The sequence below is a fragment of the Aptenodytes patagonicus genome, chromosome W, assembly GCF_965638725.1.
Source record: "Aptenodytes patagonicus chromosome W, bAptPat1.pri.cur, whole genome shotgun sequence".
Lineage (NCBI taxonomy): Eukaryota > Metazoa > Chordata > Aves > Sphenisciformes > Spheniscidae > Aptenodytes > Aptenodytes patagonicus.
In genome coordinates, this window is record NC_134981.1 from 47,429,395 (window position 1) to 47,454,645 (window position 25,251).

Sequence of the window (25,251 nt, forward strand, 5' to 3'; positions counted from 1 at the left end):
TCTGATTCATCCTTTCTACCTTCCCGCTTGACTGTGGCCTCCAAGCGGTATGTAAATCCCATTGTATTTGTAAAAACTTAGAGACCCCTTGAACTATTTCTGCTACGAAGTGAGGTCCATTGTCTGATGACATCCCTTCAGGGATGCTGAATCTCGGAATCACCTCTTTGAGCAGAATTCTAACCACTTCCCTGGATTTGTTGGTACGGCACGGGCAGGCTTCAGGCCACCCAGAAAAAGTATCAACTAACACTAAGAGATATTTAAACTGGTTACATTTTGGTAACTCAGAGAAATCTATTTGCCAGTATTCCCCCCGGGGTCTGACCTCGTCTCACTTCCCTGAGAGGAGGTTCCCATTGAACTTTTCTCGGTGGAATCAACGCTCCAGTCAATGATTCCTTTTCAGCAACCCTTTTAGCCGTTTTGTCTGCCTTTCGATTTCCTTTGATAACCTCGGTTTGTCCTCTCTGGTGGGCTTTGCAGTGTACAATTGCAACTTCTTTTGGTCCCAGAACAGCTTGCAGCAGTTTTAAAATCTCTGGTCCATACTTGATAGGGGTTCCCTGAGAGGATAACAGTCCACGCTCTTTCCAGATGGCTCCATGTGCATGGACCACTCCAAACACATATTTGGAATCTGTGTATATGTTTACCTTTTTATCTTTGGATAGCTCTAAAGCTCGAGTAATAGCTATGATTTCTGCTTTCTGAGCGGAGGTATTGGGTGGCAATGCTCGTGCTTCGACTTCCTCTTGTAGAGTTACCACGGCATATCCAGCTTTTCGTTCTCCATTCGCCATGAAGCTACTTCCATCTGTGAAAAGTTCAACTTCTGGATCGCTTAATGGTACATCTTTCAAATTGGGTCTGCTGGAACATACCTTTTTGATAACATGTAGGCAGTCATGTTCTAGCTCTCCCTTCTCGTCTGTTGGCATTAAAGTGGCAGGATTTAAGGTTGAAGACATTTTTAAAGTGACATCGTCTTGTTTGATCAACACCGCCTGATATTGGGCTAGCCTGCTAGGAAAGATCCAGTGGTGCCCCTTTTGTTCAAGTACGGCCATCACTGCATGCGGTACAAAAACTGTGATAGGCTGCCCCAAGGTTAATTTCTGGGCTTCTTTAACTAGCAGCACCACTGCAGCCACAGCTCTCAAATGTGCAGGCCATCCTTTGCTTACTTCATCTAACTGTTTGGAGAAGTAAGCTACTGGTCTTCTCTGGTCTCCCAGAGTCTGGGTCAGAACTCCTAATGCCACATGTTGCCTTTCATGCACATATAGCGTAAATGGTTTTGTCAGGTCTGGCAACCCCAAAGTGGGGGCCCTCATTAATTCAGCTTTGATGGTATCGAATCCCTTCCGGCATTCTGGGGTCCGTTCCAAAGTTTCCCCAGGTCCTTTGATAGCAGCATATAATGGTTTGGCAATTAAACTGAAGTTTGGTATCCAAAGTCTGCACCACCCTGCCATTCCCAGGAATCTTCGCAGTTCTTTCTTAGACCGTGGAGGAGCTATTCGACAAATAGCTTCCTTTCGTTCCATGCCCAGTTCCCTTTTTCCCTGAGCTATTTCAAATCCCAGGTAAATTACGGTTGTCTGCACAACTTGGGCCTTTTTCTGGGATACTCGGTACCCAGCCAGTCCTAAGAAATTCAACAAATCTATGGTCGCAATTTTGCATTCCTGCTCAGTCTTTGCCCCCAATAGTATATCACCTACATATTGTAACAGGGTAGTGGAAGGATTCTTACCTTGCCATTCTTCCAATTCTTTGGCAAGTACGCTACCAAACAAGGTTGGGCTGTTCTTGAATCCTTGTGGTAGTACAGTCCAGCAGAGCTGTGCCTTCCTTCCGGTGGTGGGACTCTCCCATTCAAAGGCAAAAAAATCTTCTGGCTCTCCTCTTCCAGGGGAATGCAGAAGAAGGCATCCTTTAAATCAAACACTGTAAAATACACATTGTCTTTGGGTATTGCAGACAACAAGGTATAGGGATTTGGTACAACTGGATGTACATCAACTGTGATTTTATTAATTTATCTTAAGTCTTGTACCAATCGATACTCTTGGGTTCGAGGTTTCTTAACTGGTAAGATGGGAGTATTGTACTCTGATTGGCACTCCCGCAACAGTCCATACTGCATAGAAGTATTAATCAACGGTTCTAAGCCCACTCTAACCTCTAATTTCATAGGGTATTGTCTTTTTCTTACCGGTTGAGCTCCCGATTTTAATTCGACCTTTACCGGAACAGCGTTCTTGGCTCATCCAGGTTTCCTGGAAGCCCATACCAGGGGTATTATAGCATTCAAAGTTTCCTCTGAGATTCTGGTCCCTTCTTGTTTCTTTTCAGTCAATAGACACAGTTGAGCTCTCCACGCTGTCTCCTCGGGCACATGTAACTGAATGGACTTATCAGAGAATGTTAATTGTGCTTTCAATTTACACAATAGATCACGTCCCAGCAATGGGAGGGGGCATTCTGGCATATATAGAATTTCATGAGTCAGTGCAGTGTTTCCAATTGTGCATTCCATAGGTTTTTTTAAAATGGCCTAAGAGCTCGCTTTCCTGTGACCCCAACAATTGGCATATACATTTTACTTAAGGGCCCTTTACAGCTAGTTACTACCGAATGGGTTGCCCCGCTATCTACTAAGAAATCCATAATCTCGTTCCCCAGCTTTACGGGAACCAGGGGATCGGCTGGGGAAATCTTGATATTCTCCCCTGGTCCCTTCATCCAGTATCAGATGTCCCTAACATGATCAGGTTAGCATCTGATTCTTGCCCCGCTTCTCCTGAGGATTCAGCAAATGATTTTCTTCTCTGTGAGCATTCAGATTTCCAGCATCCTTCCTTTCTACGATAAGCACACTGATTAGGACCCAAAGGAGTACGGTTGGAGGAATTCACTCCCCGCCCCGCTCCGCTCTGCATTTTCCCCTATCTCTATTATTATAAACCTTGCATACTATTTCTATCAACTGTGATACAGACATTCCTCCAGCTCCATCTACCCATTGCAGTTTCTTTCTAATGTCAGGGGCTGATTGTCTGCACATCCTCAGCCTCCCCGCTGTCCTCAATGCATTTCTTTTCACGTTCTTTGCAACAACCCTTTTTCTTTCCTTTCCCATTAACACTTTCTGCTAATACATACATCCCATCAGCAGCTTTCATCAACAATCTACTTTTTTTTTTCCTCCAAGTTTCATGATCAGGCGTCAAAACAAAAAACAAATCGACGTACACAACCTCATCCCATTTATCCATCCTTCTACAAAACAGCATTAACTGCAAAACAGTGTTATAATTCAATGATCCATTCTCTGGCCATTTTTCTCCATCATCCAGTTCATACATTGGGCACAATAAGCTTTTAATTTATCTTTCTTTAGGGGATCCCCTCCAAACCTTCTCCAGTTTTTCAGGATGCATCCTAAGGGAGTACACAGGGGTACTTCGGTAGAGGCAGCTGTACCCATATTATCAGATTCCGACCCCCTGTCGGAATAGGATTCCTCTGAGCTCTTACTGTGGGCGTCTCTTGGCGCGTCTTATGTAGAGCAAATTTAAGCCACTTGACTTACCAGATTCCGACCCCCTGTTGGAATAGGAATCCTTTTTAAGCTCCTTCTGTGGGCCTTTCTTGACACGTCTTATGCAGAGCAATTCCACAAAAGCGGCTACTTACCTCCGTAGTCCCTTGCCTCCTTTTAAATATCTCGTATTGGTGTTGCACCGTTGAGTTGCCTGTTGTCCGTCCGCAGAGAGGAACTGATGGATTCCCCGATCAAAAGGTCGTGCACGCTGGAGTCCTTCCCGGTCCTGTTTCCCGTCCAGAGCAGCAGGACAATCCAGGCAAGGCTTAAAATAGCGGTCCCATCTGGGTCGCCAGAAACTGTTGTCCCACAGGCGGGGTCTGCTACCCAGTGTGCAATAAGCCAATCTTACACGCAGAGCCGAGATATTTAATCTCATGTTTGCGCAAAGATGGGTGCTAGGTGGTAATTCCATAAAGCTAGCACACCACACACAAGAACTACAGCGTATTTATCTTGTTACATGACTAGCAAAAGCCCGCCTAAGTTCATGCTCATTGGTTAGTTGTGTTCAAATTAGCCTCGCTTGCCATGTAAATTAGCATGCATGCTCCTTGCAGGCGGGGGGGGCGGCGGCGGCAAGTCTTTCCAGTCTTGAACTGAGTCGGTGGTCACGATCTCCCCCTGCCGCCTTTACCTTTCCCCTAGTTACTGCAGTTTTTTGCTGACTTCTTGTTTCTTTGGCAATCATCCAGCCTCCGGCGCCTTCTAGGGCAGGATGTTCCCCTTTTATCAGCCTTCTAGTTCTTCTTCGAGGGCCTAGTCGTTGTAAGGCATGCATTACTTATACAAGTGTTGTGGTTTAACCTCAGTTGGCAACTGAGCACCACGCAGCCGCTCGCTCACTCCCCCCCTCCCCCAGTGGGATGGGGGAGAGAATCAGAAGAGCACAAGTGAGAAAAACTTGTGGGTTGAGATAAAAACAGTTTAATAATTGAAATAGAATAAAATCCTAATAGCAATAAGAAGAATATACAAAGCAAGTGATGCACAATGCAGTTGCTCACCACCCGCTGACCGAGGCCCAGCCAGTCCCCAAGCAGTGGCCCCCCCGGCCAGCTTTCCCCAGTTTATGTACTGAGCATGACATCACATGGTATGGAATGTCCCTTTGGCCAGTTTGGGTCAGCTGTCCTGGCTGTGCCCCCTCCCAGCTTCTTGTGCACCTCCAGCCTTCTCAGTGGGTAGAGCATGGGAAGCTGAAAAGTCCTTGGCTAGTGTAAGCACTACTTAGCAACAACTAAAGCATCCGTGTGTTATCAACATTATTCTCGTACTAAATCCAAAACACAGCCCTGTACCAGTTACTAGGAAGGAAATTAACTCTATCCCAGCTGAAACCAGGACAAGGTAATCAGGCTAGTACAGTGAAGACTACAGTCTCGGTATTAACCCAAACATATGGCTACACTATGAAGGATATGAGTTTAGTATCTTGTTTCCTTTTTATTTAAGGCATTTGCTTGAAGGTCTTCACAGAAAGCAACAGAATTCATTTACATAGGTAAGAATATATATATGTATGTTATTTTAGGAGTTTAGCTTGAAGCCAAGTTTGCTTGTCTTCTAGGCTTTCCTAACAGATGCGGTCAAACTTTGCAAGGCTTCTGTTCTTATCTGAAAGGTGAAGGTTGTTTTCATCTTGTTCTTGCAGCTATGTTTTCAGATTCTTAAGATGCTATTGCTTTCTTTGAAAAATACTATACAGAAGGGGCTGACTAAGTAAAGTGTTTTGATAATGCCCCAAACTTAAACAGGTGCTCTTCTTTAGTATTTCAAATACAAGAGCGTTTATAGCAACAGTGTTTACAGTGTAGCTTTCATGTAAAATTACATTTTAAAGCTCTGCTTCAAATAACTTAATGGCATCTGGTTTGTTTTTTGAAGAATAGCAGTGTATGTGCAGGATGGGCAATATAAGTGATGCTGTCTGTCTTGAAGATGAGTAGAAATTTACTGAACAAAAGTGCTGTTAACTGATGTTTGTAATTCTTCTTAAATGGCAGTGGTAACTCCCTGCTGTGCTGAAATACCTGTGCTTTCGAAGAGGTCCTCATATGTTGTCCTGTAAAGGTTAGATAAGTGGCACATTTTTACCATTGTATTATCAGTTTGGGAAAATGTTCTAATACAACTTGACAGGCCATGTCCTATAATTTTAAAAAAAAAAGTGTCCTTTGAGACTGTTTCCACAAAAATTTGTGATGGCTGTTGTATTGTGGAATGCTACTTAGTAGCATGTCCAAGTAGGATGGTGATTAATGGTTTCAAATTTAAAGTACTTTCAGTCCATAATTTTTTAAATAAGATTGTGTTGATTCCTTCGTGCTCTTTATGACACAGTTTTGGCATTTTTAGGTGTTTATAACTCAAATGTAATAGAATGAGGAGCATAGGTTAGCCAAAACCCTTTGTTAACAAAGTTATGAATTGGTAAGGCTTTCAAACGTTTTTTCAAATGAAGATATAGATGTTTCTTGGAGTGAAAAAGTTAAAGTGGATGAAGAAATTGATAAGAAAATATGACCTATAAGCTATTCTTTGATTCCTAGACCAATTAGGTGTTTTCTAATTAATTTTCTGTTTAATACTGCTCTTTCAGTTCTTTCTGCTTGCTTCTGCTGCTGCTTCTTATTTGAGCTATTGGAATTCACAGTTGTTAGTAATGTTTGACTAACTGTTTTGGTGATTATGTTTCTGAAGCTTGGAGAGGAAGAAAAAAAATTTGAAATGTGCTACCCTACTTCTTGGCTGTTCCTGAACTCACTTAATAATCATAGTATCCAGAAAGCTATAAATGCTGTGTGTGAAGATTGAAATTTCCTTAACAGTTTCTCTCTCCAGAAACTAGAACAACTCAATCAGTATCCAGATTTCAACAACTACCTGATTTTTGTTCTTACAAAGTTGAAGTCTGAAGGTAAGTTCTTGAGATATTGACTGTTTTGTGGGTTTTTTTCTTTTTTTCATTTACTTTATTTAGCTTGAAAGAAATAGGAAGCTGATTTCTATAGTCAGTTTGCTGATTGGTTGATCTCCATGGTCATGTAGAACTCTTTTTATCCTCTCAGGAGTCTTTGTGGAGAAAGATCTGATAACATGTTGGTGCTTGTAGTTTTAGTCTTGGAATAGGTTCCTTTCTAAATGTCCTATGAAATCTTCCCAGAAATGTGGGAGCATCATACTTCTATCAGACTGTAGTGAAATTGTGGAATAACTTTGCACTTCATGATGATGAATCATGACTATACACATTATGAAATATGCTGCTAAATCCGGTTGTGATCGTGATCTCCCTAGTTATCAACCTGTTAAATATTTTGAACATCACATACTAGAGTTGTCCAAAGATCACGTCTGTCAGAATCTTCTTTCTGAAGTCTTAATTCTAATAAAATGTAATTACTTACTGTTGGATTTTTATGGATGTTAGTACAAACTGTTTATGGCATACTGTGTAGCCTCTTCCAGCTGGTAAATTCAGGTAGTTCCTTAGTAATGATCAGGGTGTGTGAAAGACTTTCTTTCCAGTATACTACAGCTACTGATTTGTGAGGTCTTTGCCAGTGAGAGAGACTTATTTCAAGATCTGTTTTGGCATATCTTCTGTCTTCTTTACATTTGTTTGGACTTAATGTGTTTGATTTTAGGGGGTTTTGTTTTTTTTCCTTAGTGTCCTGCTACCAGTGCTTTTTCTGCCTTCTAGTGCTTTACCTCTGAGTTTTTGAATGCTTGCTTTTTTCACTTTGAATTAAATTTTACTTACATGTGGCCCTGTAACATTCAAAGCATCAGCAAGAACACTTATATTACTTTTGAACTAGTGTTTTGATCATGCTGTCAGCTTACTTCAGGAGGAAGGAAAGGGAGAGGAGGAGGAAAGTATATTTTCGTATTTGAAGGCTGGATTATATCCAAATGTTTTTGTGTATTCTATGTAGGAAACCTCCTGATAATCTTTAAGGCTTTGGGGGAATACCTCAAGTTTGAGAGCGAGCACTTTCAAGACCTGAATCAGCCAGGATATTAAATTTTTGAGCAAGGTAGTAGTGTAGATATAAAGTATTCAATATTTACTTGTTAATGAGTATGCTATCATACTTTAATTGTTCATGTGCTTTATACCATTAACAGAAAAATGAAAAATGGAGTAAGTCTGGTGGTGGGATTTGGAGTTTGTACAAAGGATATGGTGAGAGGGTTGCTCCATCTCTCCCTGCCAAATATATTTTCTAACACTGCCTTACTTGCCAATTTCCCTTTCTTCATTCTTTTCACCACTTGAGCTTGAGGTTCTAGATACTGATGTGTGTTTAGTGACATGTCAGAATCTCTTTCCAACAGATCTCCTTAGATTATCTGATGCTCTCCCCCCACCCCACCCCACCCACCCCCCCTTAATGTTTACATGCATCAGTCTGGAATGGAATGAAGGGTAGGAGATGCTAACCGTTGCAAAATGGTTGTTTTAAAGTATTAAATCTTGGGGGGAGGGGATTAGGATCTAGCAGGTTGAGGGGGGCAAGCAAGCTGGGGAGAAGTAGCAAGTTAACCTCTAAGAAGAGGTGTTTGAGATCAGACTGCACTGATATCTCTCATAGGTACATCAGGCAGGTCTTCTGTGAGACTGCTGGGAAGCAGCTGTTGCTTCAGAGAAGCTCTTGTCCTGCATCAGTGACATTTTCAGTCATAATCTTTTGTCCAAGGCAGCTGTTTTTAACTTTGTATTTCTAGTTCAGGAAACTTGCAGACTATTGAAGGTGCCATAATTGACTCCAGTGTTGGTGCTTTTCATAGTACTTGTCAAGTTCCAAATATCCCGTTACCTTGCTTGGGTAGGACTAATGAGGGATGACAGAAGACTGTTAGTTGGATTTGCTTTGAATCCAACCAACAGCCCTCTGTCGTCCCTCATTAGTCCTGCCTAAGCAAGGTAAAGAGACCTTTAGAACTGCTATTCAGTAGTTACAATATTCTTGCATCCTCTTTTGGACCAGTAGGGGAAAATGTGATGGACTCATCAGGTAGATAACTGTTTTCAGTATGACTGGGAAAGTATTCTTTCCTCTCCCCTCCTGAAGAGGGTTCTGTTGGCAGTCTATCCTACAGCCTTGCCAAGGTTGTTGGCTAGGGGAAAGAGCTAGTGTGCTTTACACCGCGGACCAAAGTAGAGATACTTGTACTGTTGGAAGTTCACACTTTTGTTATGGCCATACTGTCCCAGCAGAAGGAGCCATGGAAATAAACTTCCAATATCACTGACAGCTTATTCAATGGAACTTAAGGTGGTTTGATAGCTAGTGCATGAGAAAGAGCTTGATTTGATAGCAGGTGTGCCTAACCTTTGATTCAGTTTTTGCCACTGTTGAAACAGCTGCTGAGAAAACTGTGCTTAAAGAACCATTTAGGTGACAGCTCCTGAATGTGGGAATTCTGTAATGGTTGATTGAAATGTGTGTTAAATACACTTATTTTACTGCAATGGAGGTTGTACCAAGTTGCCTGCAGAGGCATAAGACTCAGGCCAAAGACAAATAACTTAGCAAGCAAACTTTTATTTGCAAACAAATAACTTCGCTTGCAAAGCTGGCTGTTTCACTGAGGCCTGCCTCTAAGATTTCTTATATGTAGGTGTCGTGGAGATGGTATGTGGTGTTGGATTGTTTCATGTTGAAGTCAGTTCTGGTACCATCATCACTGTGCTTTGCTTGGTTTCACTGAAGTTATTCTTCATTAGTCTGGGTGATTCTTATTGTAATAACATTAGTAGGCCATATAATATTATTAGCATGATTAGTATAACTATTCTAACTATAATTAGTACTTAACATCACATAATTCAGATCATTGGCTATTCTCACCCAAAATCCAATCCCCCTGAGGTACACATCAGACTTCCCCATCCTTCCGCATCACCCACCAAGTGCACCCAGGTCCTTGAGCAAAAGCAATCCCACGGATGGGTTTGCCTTTGCCCGAGGCAGGAATAACCCAGACTGTCTTCCCCAGCATATTTTTTATGTGCACTACAGGGACTTTATTCCCATCTACAGTACGTAAAAGTTCTGACTGGGCAGGGCCAGCTCGATTGGCAGATCCCCGAGTGTTGACTAACCAGGTGGCCTTTGCTAAATGCGTATCCCAATGTTTGAATGTCCCGCCACCCATTGCTCTCAGCGTAGTCTTTAACAGTCCATTGTATAATTCAGTTTTCCCGGAGGCTGGTGCATGATAGGGGATGTGATACACCCACTCAATGCCGTGCTCTTTGGCCCAGGTGTCTATGAGGTTGTTTCGGAAATGAGTCCCGTTGTCTGACTCAATTCTTTCTGGGGTGCCATGTCGCCATAGGACTTGCTTCTCAAGGCCCAGGATAGTGTTCCGGGCGGTGGCATGGGGCACGGGATATGTTTCCAGCCATCCGGTGGTTGCCTCCACCATTGTAAGCACGTGGCGCTTGCCTTGGCGGGTTTGTGGGAGTGTGATATAATCGATCTGCCAGGCCTCCCCATGTTTATATTTCAGCCATCGTCCTCCATACCAGAGAGGCTTTAACCGCTTGGCTTGCTTGATTGCAGCACGTTTCGCGTTCATGGATAACCTGGGCTATAGTGTCCATGGTCAAGTCCACCCCTCGATCACGAGCCCACCTGTATGTTGCATCTCTTCCTTGGTGGCCTGAGGTGTCATGGGCCCACCGAGCTATAAATAACTCACCCTTCTGTTGCCAGTCCAGATCCACCTGAGCCACTTCAATCTTAGCAGCCTGATCCACCTGCTGGTTGTTTTGATGTTCTTCAGTGGCCCGACTCTTGGGTACGTGAGCATCTACGTGACGGACTTTTACAACCAGGTTCTCCACCCGGGCAGCAATATCTTGCCACAATGCGGCAGCCCAGATGGGTTTGCCTCTGCGCTGTCAGTTGCTCTGCTTCCATTGCTGCAACCACCCCCACGGGGCATTTGCCACCATCCATGAGTCAGTACAGAGAGAGAGCACTGGCCACTTTTCTCGATCAGCAATGTCTAAAGCCAGCTGGATGGCCTTTACTTCTGCAAATTGGCTCGATTCACCTTCTCCTGCAGCAGTTTCTACAACCTGTCGCATGGGACTCCATACAGCAGCTTTCCACCTCCGATGTTTTCCCACAAGGCGACAGGACCCATCAGCGAACAGGGCATATTGCTTCTCATTTTCTGGTAGTTCATTATACATTGGGGCCTCCTCAGCACGCGTCACCTCCTCCTCTGGCGATATTCCAAAATCTTTGCCCTCTGGCCAATCCATGATCACTTCCAGGATTCCTGGGCGACTGGGGTTTCCTATTCGAGCCCGTTGTGTGATCAGTGCGACCCACTTTACTCCATGTAGCATCAGTTGCATGATGTGTACAGGGGAACCTCCCTTTGAACATCCAGCCCAGCACCGGCAGTCGGGGTGCCAGGAGGAGCTGTGCTTCAGTGCCGATCACTTCTGAAGCAGCTTGAACCCCTTCATATGCTGCTAATATCTCTTTTTTAGTTGGAGTATAGCGGGCCTCGGATCCTCTGTATCCCCGACTCCAAAACCCTAGGGGTCGACCTCGAGTCTCCCCTGGTGCTTTCTGCCAGAGGCTCCGGGTAGGGCCATTCTCCCCGGCTGTGGTGTAGAGCACGTTTTTTACATCTTGCCCTGCCCGGACTGGCCCCAGGGCTACTGCATGAACTATCTCCCGTTTAGTTTGTTCAAAGGCTTGTCGTTGCTCAGGGCCCCATTTGAAATCGTTCTTCTTCCGGGTCACTTGATAGAGAGGGTTTACAATCAGATTGTAATTTGGGATATGCATTCTCCAAAAACCCACGACGCCTAAGAAAGCTTGTGTTTCCTTTTTGCTAGTTGGTGGAGACATGGCTGTTATTTTGTTGATCACATCCATTGGGATCTGACGACGTCCATCTTGCCATTTTATTCCTAAAAACTGGATCTCCTGTGCAGGTCCCTTGACCTTACTTTGTTTTATGGCAAAACCGGCCTTCAGCAGGATTTGGACTATCTTCTTCCCTTTTTCAAGAACTTCTCCTGCTGTGTTGCCCCACACGATGATGTCATCAATGTATTGCAGGTGTTCTGGAGCTCCACCCTGTTCCAGTGCAGTCTGGATCAGTCCATGGCAAATGGTGGGGCTGTGTTTCCACCCCTGGGGCAGTCGGTTCCAGGTGTACTGGACGCCCCTCCAAGTGAAAGCAAACTGTGGCCTGCACTCTGCTGCCAAAGGGATTGAGAAAAACGCATTAGCAATATCAGTTGTGGCATACCACTTGGCTGCCTTTGACTCCAGTTCGTATTGAAGTTCTAGCATGTCTGGCACAGCAGCACTCAGCGGTGGCGTGACTTCATTCAGGCCACAATAGTCTACTGTCAGTCTCCACTCTCCATTAGACTTCCGCACTGGCCATATGGGACTGTTAAAGGATGAACGAGTCTTGCTGATCACTCCTTGGCTCTCCAGTCGACAAATCAGCTCATGAATGGGAATCAGGGAGTCTCGGTTGGTGCGATATTGCCGCCGGTGCACCGTGGTGGTGGCGATGGGCACCTGTTGGTCTTCGACCCTCAGCAACCCCACAACAGAGGGGTCCTCCGAGAGACCAGGCAAGGTGGACAGCTGTTTAATTTCTTCCGTCTCCAAGGCAGCTATACCAAAAGCCCACCGGTACCCTTTTGGGTCCTTGAAATACCCTCTCCTGAGGTAGTCTATGCCAAGGATGCACGGGTGAATTATTTATAGCTCGGTGGGCCCATGACACCTCAGGTCACCAAGGAAGAGATGCAACATACAGGTGGGCTCGTGATCGAGGGGTGGACTTGACCATAGACACTATAGCCCAGGTTATCCATGAATGCGAAACATGCGCTGCAATCAAGCAAGCCAAGCGGTTAAAGCCTCTCTGGTATGGAGGACGATGGCTGAAATATAAATATGGGGAGGCCTGGCAGATCGATTATATCACACTCCCACAAACCCGCCAAGGCAAGCGCCACGTGCTTACAATGGTGGAGGCAACCCCCGAATGGCTGGAAACATATCCCGTGCCCCATGCCACCGCCCGGAACACTATCCTGGGCCTTGAGAAGCAAGTCCTATGGCGACATGGCACCCCAGAAAGAATTGACTCAGACAACGGGACTCATTTCCGAAACAACCTCATAGACACCTGGGCCAAAGAGCACGGCATTGAGTGGGTGTATCACATCCCCTGTCATGCACCAGCCTCTGGGAAAATTGAACGATACAATGGACTGTTAAAGACTACGCTGAGAGCAATGGGTGGCGGGACATCCAAACATTGGGGGACACATTTAGCAAAGGCCACCTGGTTAGTCAACACTCGGGGATCTGCCAATCGAGCAGGCCCTGCCCAGTCAGAACTTTTACGTACTGTAGATGGGAATAAAATATGTTGGGGAAGACAGTCTGGGTTATTCCTGCCTCAGGCAAAGGCAAACCCATCCGTGGGATTGCTTTTGCTCAAGGATCTGGGTGCACTTGGTGGGTGGTGTGGGAGAATGGGGAAGTCCGATGTGTACCTCAGGGGGATTGGATTTTGGGTGAGAATAGCCAATGAATTAATTTGTGTGATGTTAATTGCTATATAATACTGTATATCATCACTTCTATGGTGGCTATATACCATATTAACAGTATCACAGTAAGAATCATCCAGACTAATGAAGAATGAACTTCGATGAAACCGAGAAAAGCACAGTGATGATGGTACCAGAACTGACTTCAACATGAAACAATCCAACACCGCATACCATCTCCATCTTTCCTGCCCTGGAAGATTATGATGACAGATGGAGCCCAAAGTCATGGACTAAATGAACTCACCGAACATTTTAGAGGGATGGCCCATAGACTAAGGGAATGATATCTCTGTGTGTATATATGTTAAAAAACAGGAAAAGTGGTGGTTATTAATGGAAATGTATTGGAAGGTGGGGGACCTGGGCATGACATAGATGGTATAGAATAAGTGGTGGATGCTGTCCTTGTTTCGGCAGGGATAGACTTAATTTTCTTCCTAGTAGCTGGTACAGTGCTGCATTTTGGATTTAGTATGAGAATAATGTTGATAACACACCAATGTTTTGGTTGTTGCTAAGTAGTGCTTACACTAGTCAGGGACTCTTCAGCTTCCCATGCTCTACTGACTGAGAAGGCTGGAGGTGCACAAGAAGCTGGGAGGGGGCACAGCCAAACTGGCCAAAGGGACATTCCATACCATGTGATGTCATGCTCAGTACATAAACTGGGGAAAGCTGGCCGGGGGGGCCGCTGCTCGGGGACTGGCTGGGCATCGGTTGGCAAGTGGAGAGCAATGGCACTGTACATCGCTTGCTTTGTATATTCTTCTTATTTTTATTACTATTATTATTATTAGGATTTTATTCTATTTCAGTTATTAAACTGTCTTTATCTCAACCCACAAGTTTTCTCACTTTTACTCTTCTGATTATCTCCCCCATCCCACCGGGGTCAGGGGGAGTGAGCGAGCGGTTGTATGGTGCTCAGTTGCTGACTGAGGTTAAACCACAACATCTACAAAATAAAATATTGTACTCCCTTCAGATACCAGCTGTTCTATTAATCTATTAAATTAATAATTAGAGGGAGAAGAAAAAAGGCTTTAAACAATGTTAACAGCTAAGTGTGATATAATGTGAACCATAAGAAAAAAGCCATCATAGTTGACCTAAACAGAGCAATAATTTAAGTTTAGGTAACAGTTTGCGTTCTCTTCACTGAGCTCTTTTTACCTGCAGATTCCTCTATATTATTGGGACAACAGGAGGAGTAGAAGAAGAACAGCCTAGATTTTTCAGTTATACTGGAGCAGGCTCATGTTTAGTTCTTCAGCCAAGGGCATGAGTAACTTGGTATTACTTCTGAAAAATGCTGAAAGTGAGATCTGGATGTTCTACATAGAAAGGATTAGTTTATAGTATGAGAAAATTTAGATTTACAGTTTACAGCAATCCTAATCAGCACATGAAGCTAATTTTAATTAGCATTTTAGCCACTTGTTTGAATTTTTTTTGTATGAAGCTGATGTTTAACCTCAGTAGGCAGCTAAGCACCACCCAGCTGCTCGCTCAGTCCCCCCACAGTGGGATGGGGGAGAGAATCAGAAGAGTAAAAGTGAGAAAACTCATGGGTTGAGATAAAGACAGTTTAATAGGGAAAGCAAAAGCCGCGCACGCAAGCAAAGCAAAACAAGGAATTCATTCACTACTTCCCCTGGGCAGGCAGGTGTTCAGCCATCTCCAGGAAAGCAGGGCTCTATCACGCGTAACGGTGACTTGGGAAGACAAAATGCCATAACTCCGAACGTCCCCCCTTCCTCCTTCTTCCCCCAGCTTTATATTGCTGAGCATGATGTCATATGGTATGGGATATCCCTTTGGTCAGTTGGGGTCAGCTGTCCCGGCTGTGTCCCCTCCTAACTTCTTGTGCCCTCCCCAGCCTACTCGCTGGTGAGGTGGTGTGAGAAGCAGAAAAGGCCTTGACTCTGTGTAAGCACTGCTCAGCAGTAACGAAAACATCCCTGTGTTATCAACACTGTTTCCAGCACAAATCCAAAACAGAGCCCCATACTAGCTGTGAAGAAAATTAACTCTACCCCAGCCAAAACCGGAAGAGAAGCCCTGATTTGGGCAAGAAGTAAGGATGTTCAAAGTTCCTTTGCACCAAGAGTTACAGTTTACACACAGATCTATTCTAGGCCTTCAAAACTATTAACAACCCAACAGAAATATAAGCAAAATAAGAGATCTAATTTTTAAATATAAAGTATTTTAAAAATAAAAGTTACTGCATCACAACACCAGGACTCTCAGTACACCCATGATGACTGACTGAGGGCCATTAAAAATACTTTCTGTCATGGTCTGTGCTAGTTAGTACAGAAATGGCACTTTTCCAAAGGGGTTTTGTTAAAATTCATTTTAATCAACTGGTTTTATTTGAGCTCCAAAACCAGAATGCTATCATATGAACATACAAACAAGATTAAAAGTATATTTCAGTCTTTCTAAAGGAGCATTATTTTTCATGCTCTGTAACTATAAACTTATTGATTTACAAACATAGCTTTTACATAGAATTCAGTAATTTTATAAACCAGGAATCCACCCTACGCATATATATTTGAAACAATTCTATAACTTCACCTACACTATAGGTTTTAAATATCTACCAACTTCTAAACAATGTAAAAATAAAAGTCGTTCCACTTGCACAGCACTGCATTTCAAGGGCCAACAACTTTTCTGGGAAAATGGATTTATTATTTTAAATAAAAATGTTAAAGACTAGATGAGTGGATAAACCTCTCAACTACAGAACTTGGTTATGTTATGAGATGTGACAAGTATTACTATTATTATTACTTGGCAAGTCAAATCAAGTAATTTTGTCATTTTGTTTAAAGTTTTGAAGATGTCAATAACAAAGTTCAGGTGGAGAATGACCTAAAAATAGAAGTTCTCACTTGAACTCTTGATCAGTCTCAGGTTTGCCTGAAATACTCTCTGAATTCTAAGTAAAATCTCTGCATCTACTATTACACCAATTTAATATTTCCAATTATGATTTCTTTACATAACTATAATCCACTGATAGGTATGCACATCTCCAAGCAATCCAGTCCTCCATAAGCAATTAAGATTTAATGTTGTGTCTGGCCACAAAGGAAGCCAAAGGAGTTTTCCTTTAATTTCCACATTATTTAAAGCCCTTACAAGCCACAGTGAATGCATTATCTTTAGCAGCCACAGTTAGACACAGAAAACAACAGTTACCCATTGTTTTCCAGTGTGTAAGGAAAAAACATTAATCCTTTAGAATGCATAGCTACGATCACAAAAGAGACAAGGCAACAGCTTCAATTCAACCAAGCAGAGATACAGATACTATGAAGCTCATTGTGTCAGAAATAGGCAGATTAGCCAGCTGATTTAGATAAAAGTCAAGGGCATATTAAGGTGAAACTTCAGCACTGTTTTTTTTTTTATGGACTATCCTATGGGACGCTGCGGTATGAAACATCTTAAATCCATTCCTTTAGCCAAAATAAGAACAGAAAGACTATTCTTCATACTAAGCGTTTATCCCACAGACTTACAACAGAGATTCCAAGGGATTCATAGTGAAAGTCACATCTCTGCCAAATGAAAAAGAATTAAAGAAGCAAGAAAAAGGAGAAATATTAAAAACAAAAAGCAAAACCAATTATCACCATATTGAGAGGTGACAAGCAGATATCACAAAGATGGACTTAGTGCTAAACAAACACTAACCATTTGAGCTTGAGAAGCAGCACAGAATCTGATACTTGGGCATTTTTTAAAAACCACACCATAGTCAAAGATCTTAGTTTGAGAAAAATTTTTCTGACTGCACAAAGATATTTATGGAATCCAGGATGTTTAACAACTTAACAGCTACACTGTCAGAAGACAGTAATATAGGTCTGGATGGAGTTCTTGCTGTAAGACCAAGATTACAGGCAGATGGTCTAGTAGCCGAGTAAGACACTCTTTAGTCTTCATAGATTCTGTGATAAGTTCTGTCAGCCATATGATTCAGCCATCAAAAGAGATCACAGTCTTGCCTCCTATCTCAGTCAACCTGGAAGTAGAGTTGACAAGAACATATAGTACAAGAAAAAGAAGCAAAGTGAAGATGACCTCTGGGATTTGATAGCATCTTTGGTGCCAAATAAGTTCAGTGGAAGATTCCCCTCTCTCATTGCCTTACTTTATAATAAAACCCTATCATGCAAATATCATTCGGTCCTCAATAAGTTTTCAATTGTTGCAAGGCTAATACTAGTTCCAGATTTTAATGGCTTACAGGCAGAGCAAAAGGACACATACCTGTATTAAACAGATATCAATTATTTTAAGACTACTGTAGTGCTTAAGAACTAGAGTGTGTCCTCAAACAGCCATATTCCCCCTAATCAGGGCTTGTATGACATAGGGTGCATATGTGACAGCAATGAGGTTTTTGTAGCTCACCCAAAAGTCCAGGTGAGCTAAGAAAAAGGCTAGAATACAGAAAACTTATGAAGTGTATCACTGTATAAAGTAACGCATGGTCTCTTACCCTGATCAGTAAAATATCCATAGAAGTAGATGTGGGTGCCATGATGTTAGAGTAGCATCCTACCTAAGAGGACAAGATGTCACGTAGCTAGGTATTAAAGAGCATTTATTACTCTTTACAGAGTAACAGCTGAAAAATAGCATCTCCTACTCGTGAGGCTATGTGCTGGTGTCTGGTCTAGGCTGAGATGGCTCCTAGGAAGCAACATTACCACCTCTTTCTAGATTTTTCAGAAAGCAGACTTGCTGTGAGACATTAGGATGATGTCAGAACAGTTTCAGTGTGTTATCTTGCAGTGCTGGGGCAGGTGCAATTGGTTAGCTCATCACTTTCATGAAGCCAAGTCTAGCCTTGTAAAAGAAATGTACCACTTCTCACACTGGTCACGTGCAAATAAAAATGCTTTTCCTTTAAGGCCAAGAGGAAGTAGAACCCAGAAAACACACAAATATTTTTTGATACCACCAATAACAGTACCCACAGCATTTTTTGCCAGCCCCAGGACAGAGTATCTTTTCTGATGGCAACCTAAAGAGCCATATAAAAGTGTGTCTTGATCCCACAGTCAAGATACCGGATGCTAACATCAATAACTGGCTAAGCATTACTACTGCTTTTGCAAAGCATTTTAAACTCCTTTCTCTTCCTTCTATAATGACATAATTCTCACTCTTCAGAGCCACATGAAGATTTTACTCAGCTGTGCCTTCTGCTTTCAAGAGATATTCAGGTGCAACAGTGTCATGACAAAGTCATAAATACCAATAATGACTGCAGCTCAGTATAGGCAACTTATAACAGCTTATAGCCCTGCAGCACTGGACTGGGCAATGCCATTCCTTCCTGGTGAGGTGGTCTGTTTCATCCGAAGTGGCACACACTGTTCAAGCAAGTACAGATTCAACAGTACAAATTTTTATTTTGGTATCTTCCAAGGAAAAAAGTATTTATGCAACTTCAAGCGATCAGGATGGATGTTCTTCTCTGAACCAAAATATCTACTACCGATCAGAGGCAATTCTGACTGGCAAGCTTTAAGTCTCAGGAGTTTTAAGCATTCCAAAATGGCAGGCACTCACAGTTTCCCCTCATTTTCCTCCCTCCCCAAGGAAAAGAGACTGATGAAGTCTTAGGTAGAAACTGAAAAATAAAGAGACTGAAGATGCATTTCAAATGACTCTGAAAAGGAAGAGCAGCAGTCACACACCAAAGCTTCTTAGATATAGTCTCATTTTCACTGGTACTCTGAGTAGCAGAGGATCAGTCACTTTGCTCCTTCTAAGAACTCTTGTGTAGCCAAATACTAGAAAAAAGTTAAATTTATAAAGTAATAATAAAAGATGAAATTGTATAAAGGCATATTGAATTAAAAGCAGGTACACATTTTCTATTTTCTTATTGTAGCTTGATGCACAGCTGTTTAGGAAGGACATCTCCACTAGTGCCAAAACTCTACTCTGCCATTCATTAGAGTGCAACCTACTATTGCTAATTGAAAATCTAGCTAGTGTAGAGAAAAAAGAAGAAAAAAAAAAAAGAGGGGAAAAAAGAGAGGGGAAAAAAAGAGAGCGAGAAAGAGAGGCGGGGGGGGGGGAAGAGAGAGAGAGAAACACACCGAGTACAGGCTTAGGAAATAAAAATGAGAGAAGGTTTTTGTCTTGATGAATTAATTGTGCATTATAGGGGAGGAAGCCTTAGTGGCAAGGAAGCGTACCAGTTAGAGAAACAAAGTAGTCCGGCTTTATAACAAGACCTATACATGCATGCCAACACGCAACTTTCTGTTAAGCTATACCTATAGGATGTAGACAGGAGAAGAAACTTCCAATATACAGCACCCTATACAACACCAGTGTTAGTGGGTGTCCTGTATCTCGTGCTTCCCAGTACTCACTCAGCAGTCTGAATAGTATTCTTAATTACTATAATTAATTACTTAATTACTATTACTTAATTTGATAACACTACCTAATTTCATGAATCCTTGTGTTCTAACAGCTATTCATGTGACAGATTGTCACATTTTAATATATAACATTCACCTTTGATCTATTCAGAGTGACCAAACTTCTATTCATCTGACCATGTCATTTCTTCAGATAGGAGTAATTACTCTAACTCCCAATTCATTTATTGCCAAATGCTGTCTAAGCAACTTCCATTGGGAAGCTCGTCATTTCCTTTCCCTATACACTTGTCTTAGTGTTAAGGTACTTGTCATGTCCCATTGTCCCTGTCCTGCCCCCCGCAAATACCAAAGAGAGATGACACTACTTTTTAGATGTTCTCATACTGCAACAATAACCTGCGTTCATTACATAGTTTGGGATCTTGTAGTGAGTCATACTATCATTACATTTCCATTTCTTAAGGATTCTTCTGCTTTTGATAGAATTCTAGCACTGATTTAACTACAGGATCAGGAGGTGATACATAAAATGGCATTGGAGAGGAAAAGAGCTGAGACAACCAGTTTGTGGGGATATGATAGAGAAGGTGAAAGCAGGAGTGAAGACAGAGGATTAGTTCTTGAAACCTTTTGTGTTTTTGCCAAAATCTGTATATCTCTACAGGCTTGCATTCTGATTGACCTGTGGTCATTATTAGTTAGAATGCAAAAACTTGCATAACTAACCAAACTAATTGTTGGTCAGCTGTTCAACACCCTTCCCATGTTCTCCACAGCTCAGTTTTACTTACAACACTGTCTTCAGAAGCATAGCTGTTGCTACTTATTATTCAATAAATATGCAACACTCAGCATCAGCAGAACATTTCCAGCTTTGTTTTGGCGTCTTACAGACATTTCTAAACTTAGGCAGTTGTGTCAAATAATTTTCCATGACTCGCATGAGTCAATTGAGCACTGATTAATTTCAGACTAGCCACTACATTTCAAGGTCATTTTTATATTCAGATATACTGAATGTTTTGAAACATCCTCATTCTTGCTTCTGATGTGATAGTAAACCATACCAGTTTCAGCTGAAAGCGTTATACTTAAGGCTACTTAAAAGCCCAGCATAAAAAAAAAAAAAAAAGGTAGGGCCTTTTTCTGCTAGAAAGCTCATGAATGTCTCTGTACTGTATTCTCATACATTAGGACAGAAGAAAATATTCATCTTCTCATATGAGACTGCTCTGGTGGGATCCTTATGTTTTGGTTTTAGCTCTTTTAAGAGACAGACAATTTCTCATTAACAGATCAGAAATCTTCATGCACAACAGTGACACTAGTCATGATTTTTGTCACATTTTGTATCTATACGTATTAAATCCATATCACTAGTTAAAACACACAAAATGACAGCTTATTTCTAATAAAAGACTTAACAGCTTTGAGACTGAAATTAGCAGACAGAGCAGTTTTGCTTTAGAAAGAGTTTTACCCTAACATTTAAATTTGCCAATATCACAAGAGTAACAGGGCAAAATATGAGCCATGCTCATAATCATCATATCACAATCTGTGAATGGATAAACACTACCCTCATCCCAGTTACCCAGTTCTTTTAGCAATCCAGGAAGTTACATTCCAAGGAAGAGAGGATGAAAAGGCACGGTGAAACAAATGCTAGGCTCAAGCACCTCAGAACTGCACTGAACCAAGTACTGCTTGGTGGACAGAAGCACATTTAGAAATCACACTAGCAACACTTTCCCTTTCTCTAGGGAAACACCACACAGGGATGCTTGATACACGCATTTTAAGTACACTTAGATCTGACATGAGAAACAACAAAGCAAACATCACTGAGTAGGAGAGTTTGACTTAACAAAAGTATACAAAGAAACACCCCTTGCAGCAGACTATGTTCAGCTCTTAAGTAATACTAAGGAAAGGCTTCAAAGAACTGGCTAAATACCTCCAACTTACCAAAAGAGACCTTTATTGTGGGGCCAAAACAGACGTCACCCAAGACTACCTGAACTTCAGAAGGCAGCACAGCAAACAAAACCAAACAAAAAGTCTGATAACCTTAAGAATCAAGGGAAAGCCTGAAAACTTTTCTCCTTTCTGTCCACAAGCCACTTGAGAGAAAACATATTTCAAGACTAATCCCCAAAATGACTTTGCTTACAGTGAACAGCACCTTTGAAGAACCTAAACCAATATGATTAAGTACATGAAGGCACTAGGGTAGTAAACAGGTACTACGATCAAGAACCTTGTTATTGTACCTGTTCTTTTTCCAATGCTTTCCTTTTATGGGCTTCAGGGATAGGGAAAGAGATAATGGAGATCCCATACTCCACTCATTCTGGATGCTCAGAATAAGGAGTTTCAAAAAAGTATTCCTGAAGCATTGAATCACATAACACAATCCACTGGATAACTTCAAAGTTTCTTTCAAGACTCTTAAATGAAGAAATAAAAATAAAAATCTGTCACTTCTCACACCTGGTATGTATGCCATGGAACTACTTAGAAGAAGCACGTTCCTTAAATCTGCATTACAATATCTATACAGAAGCATGGAAAGGAAGAATTAGCCATCATGGGGGGGGAACAAAACGTGGAATTTTTAGTGGTCTGATCTGACAAAATTCATTATCTCATAACTTGGTTTCCCTTAAGATATTTATGCGCCTCAATTACTTTATGCATTGATTACTAAAACTCAGTTGGGCTTAATTTCTTTTTGTAATTCTTAACATATCTCAATTTAAGGGAAAAAAACGTTTCGCTGTTGTTTAAGTAGGACACTACATATGTTATGCAGCATTTTAAACTGTAAGGGTACGTACATTAATCTGACTTGACTTCGGAATCATAATCCGATCAGATTCACTCCTTGGCAGTTATTTTAGTCTATTTAATAATGACATCATGTGGGATGATGGTATTGGGGGTGGTATGGTGGTGGTAGTAGGGGGGGTATTTGTTTTAATTAAACAGTTAAAGCTGCTGAACCACTTCTCAGGATTAATCCTGCTTATCAAAAATACCTTCCTGAAACTGGAAGCTGGTTAATTAACACCTGACCTCACACAATGGTCTTTTTCTTGCTCAGTGTCCTGGTTTCGGCAGGGACAGAGTTAATTTCCTTCCTAGTAGCTGGTACAGTGCTGTGTTTTGGATTTAGGAGGAGAACAAAGTTGATAACACACCGATGTTTTAGTTGTTGCTAGGTAGTGTTTACACGAGTCAAGGACTTCTCAGCTTCCCATGCTCTACCAACTGAGAAGGCTGGAGGTGCACAAGAAGCTGGGAGGGGGCACAGCCAGGACAGCTGACCCAAACTGGCCAAAGGGACATCCCATACCATGTGACATTATGCTCAGTACATAAACTGGGGAAAGCTGGCCGGGGGGGCCGCTGCTCGGGGACTGGCTGGGCATCGGTCGGTGGGTGGTGAGCAATTGCATTGTGCATCACTTGCTTTGTGTATTATTCTTACTAGTACTACATTATTATTATTATTTTATTTCAATTATTAAACTGTTTTTATCTCAACCCATGAGTTTTCTCACTTGTGCTCTTCCGATTCTCTCCCCCATCCCACCAGGGGAGGGGGGAGTGAGTGAGTGGCTGTGTGGTGCTCAGTTGCCGACAGGTTAAACCACGACAGTCCTTTTCGGTGCCCAACGTGGGGCACGAAGGGTTTGAGATAATAACAGATTAACCGGAGTGTATTAAGGGAAAAGAATCACAGAAATGGGTTCTTCCAGGAAAACTGCTGCTCCAGTTTCCAGCGGGCAGTTCCCCAGAGAGAGTAGAAGGGCTGATCTTACTTCTGATCTTAATGAAGAAACTTCTGACTCGTACGTACAAGAAATGAGAAATGAGTACTGTGATGAGGACTAGAGGGGCCCTGCCTCCAGCCAGGGGGAGGAAAGGGACAACCGGGTTTACTGGACTGTGTGGATTCGGTGGCCTGGCACATCAGACCCACAGGAGTATAAGGCTCTGGTAGACACCGGTGCACAGTGTACCCTAATGCCATCAAGCTACAAAGGGGCAGAACCCATCTGTATTTCTGGGGTGACGGGGGGGATCCCAACAGCTAACTGTATTGGAAGCCGAAGTGAGTCTAACTGGGAATGGGTGGCAGAAGCACCCCATTGTGACTGGCCCAGAGGCTCCGTGCATCCTTGGCATAGACGACCTCAGGAGAGGGTATTTCAAGGACCCAAAAGGGTACAGGTGGGCTTTTGGTATAGCTGCCTTGGAGACGGAAGAAATTAAACAGCTGTCCACCTTGCCTGGTCTCTCGGAGGACCCCTCTGTTGTGGGGTTGCTGAGGGTCGAAGACCAACAGGTGCCCATCGCCACCACCACGGTGCACCGGCGGCAATATCGCACCAACCGAGACTCCCTGATTCCCATTCATGAGCTGATTTGTCGACTGGAGAGCCAAGGAGTGATCAGCAAGACTCGTTCATCCTTTAACAGTCCCATATGGCCAGTGCGGAAGTCTAATGGAGAGTGGAGACTGACAGTAGACTATCGTGGCCTGAACAAAGTCACGCCACCGCTGAGTGCTGCTGTGCCAGACATGCTAGAACTTCAATACGAACTGGAGTCAAAGGCAGCCAAGTGGTATGCCACAATTGATATTGCTAATGCGTTTTTCTCAATCCCTTTGGCAGCAGAGTGCAGGCCACAGTTTGCTTTCACTTGGAGGGGCGTCCAGTACACCTGGAACCGACTGCCCCAGGGGTGGAAACACAGCCCCACCATTTGCCATGGAGTGATCCAGACTGCATTAGAACAGGGTGGAGCTCCAGAACACCTGCAATACATTGATGACATCATCGTGTGGGGCAACACAGCAGGAGAAGTTCTTGAAAAAGGGAAGAAGATAGTCCAAATCCTGCTGAAGGCCGGTTTTGCCATAAAACAAAGTAAGGTCAAGGGACCTGCACAGGAGATCCAGTTTTTAGGAATAAAATGGCAAGATGGACGTCGTCAGATCCCAATGGATGTGATCAACAAAATAACAGCCATGTCTCCACCAACTAGCAAAAAGGAAACACAAGCTTTCTTAGGCGTCGTGGGTTTTTGGAGAATGCACATTCCAAATTACAGTCTGATTGTAAGCCCTCTCTGTCAAGTGACCCGGAAGAAGAACGATTTCAAATGGGGCCCTGAGCAACGACAAGTTTTTGGAGAAATTAAAGAGGAGATCATTCATGCAGTAGCCCTAGGGCCAGTCCGGGCAGGGCAAGATGTAAAAAATGTGCTCTACACCGCAGCCGGGGAGAATGGCCCTACCTGGAGCCTCTGGCAGAAAGCACCAGGGGAGACTCGAGGTCGACCCCTAGGGTTTTGGAGTCGGGGATACAGAGGATCCGAGGCCCGCTATACTCCAACTGAAAAAGAGATATTGGCAGCATATGAAGGGGTTCGAGCTGCTTCAGAAGTGATCGGCACTGAAGCACAGCTCCTCCTGGCACCCCGACTGCCGGTGCTGGGCTGGATGTTCAGAGGGAGGGTCCCCTGTACACATCATGCAACTGATGCTACATGGAGTAAGTGGG

The 25,251-nt window shown here is 42.9% G+C and overlaps 1 protein-coding gene across 3 annotated transcripts in view; it reads left to right on the plus strand.

The window, feature by feature from the left end:
- The window catches only part of LOC143172195 (transportin-1-like), a 137,667-nt gene that overhangs the window by 56,537 nt on the left and 55,879 nt on the right, over nucleotides 1–25,251 (plus strand). For all 3 annotated transcript variants that reach the window (XR_012997309.1, XM_076361437.1, XM_076361438.1), the window contains exon 4: nucleotides 6,458–6,533. Coding sequence is in view for 2 of the 3 variants with exons in the window: in XM_076361437.1 (XP_076217552.1) it covers nucleotides 6,458–6,533 (76 nt within the window). In the remaining variant the exon portion in view is untranslated. The remainder of the gene's footprint in view (nucleotides 1–6,457; nucleotides 6,534–25,251) is intronic.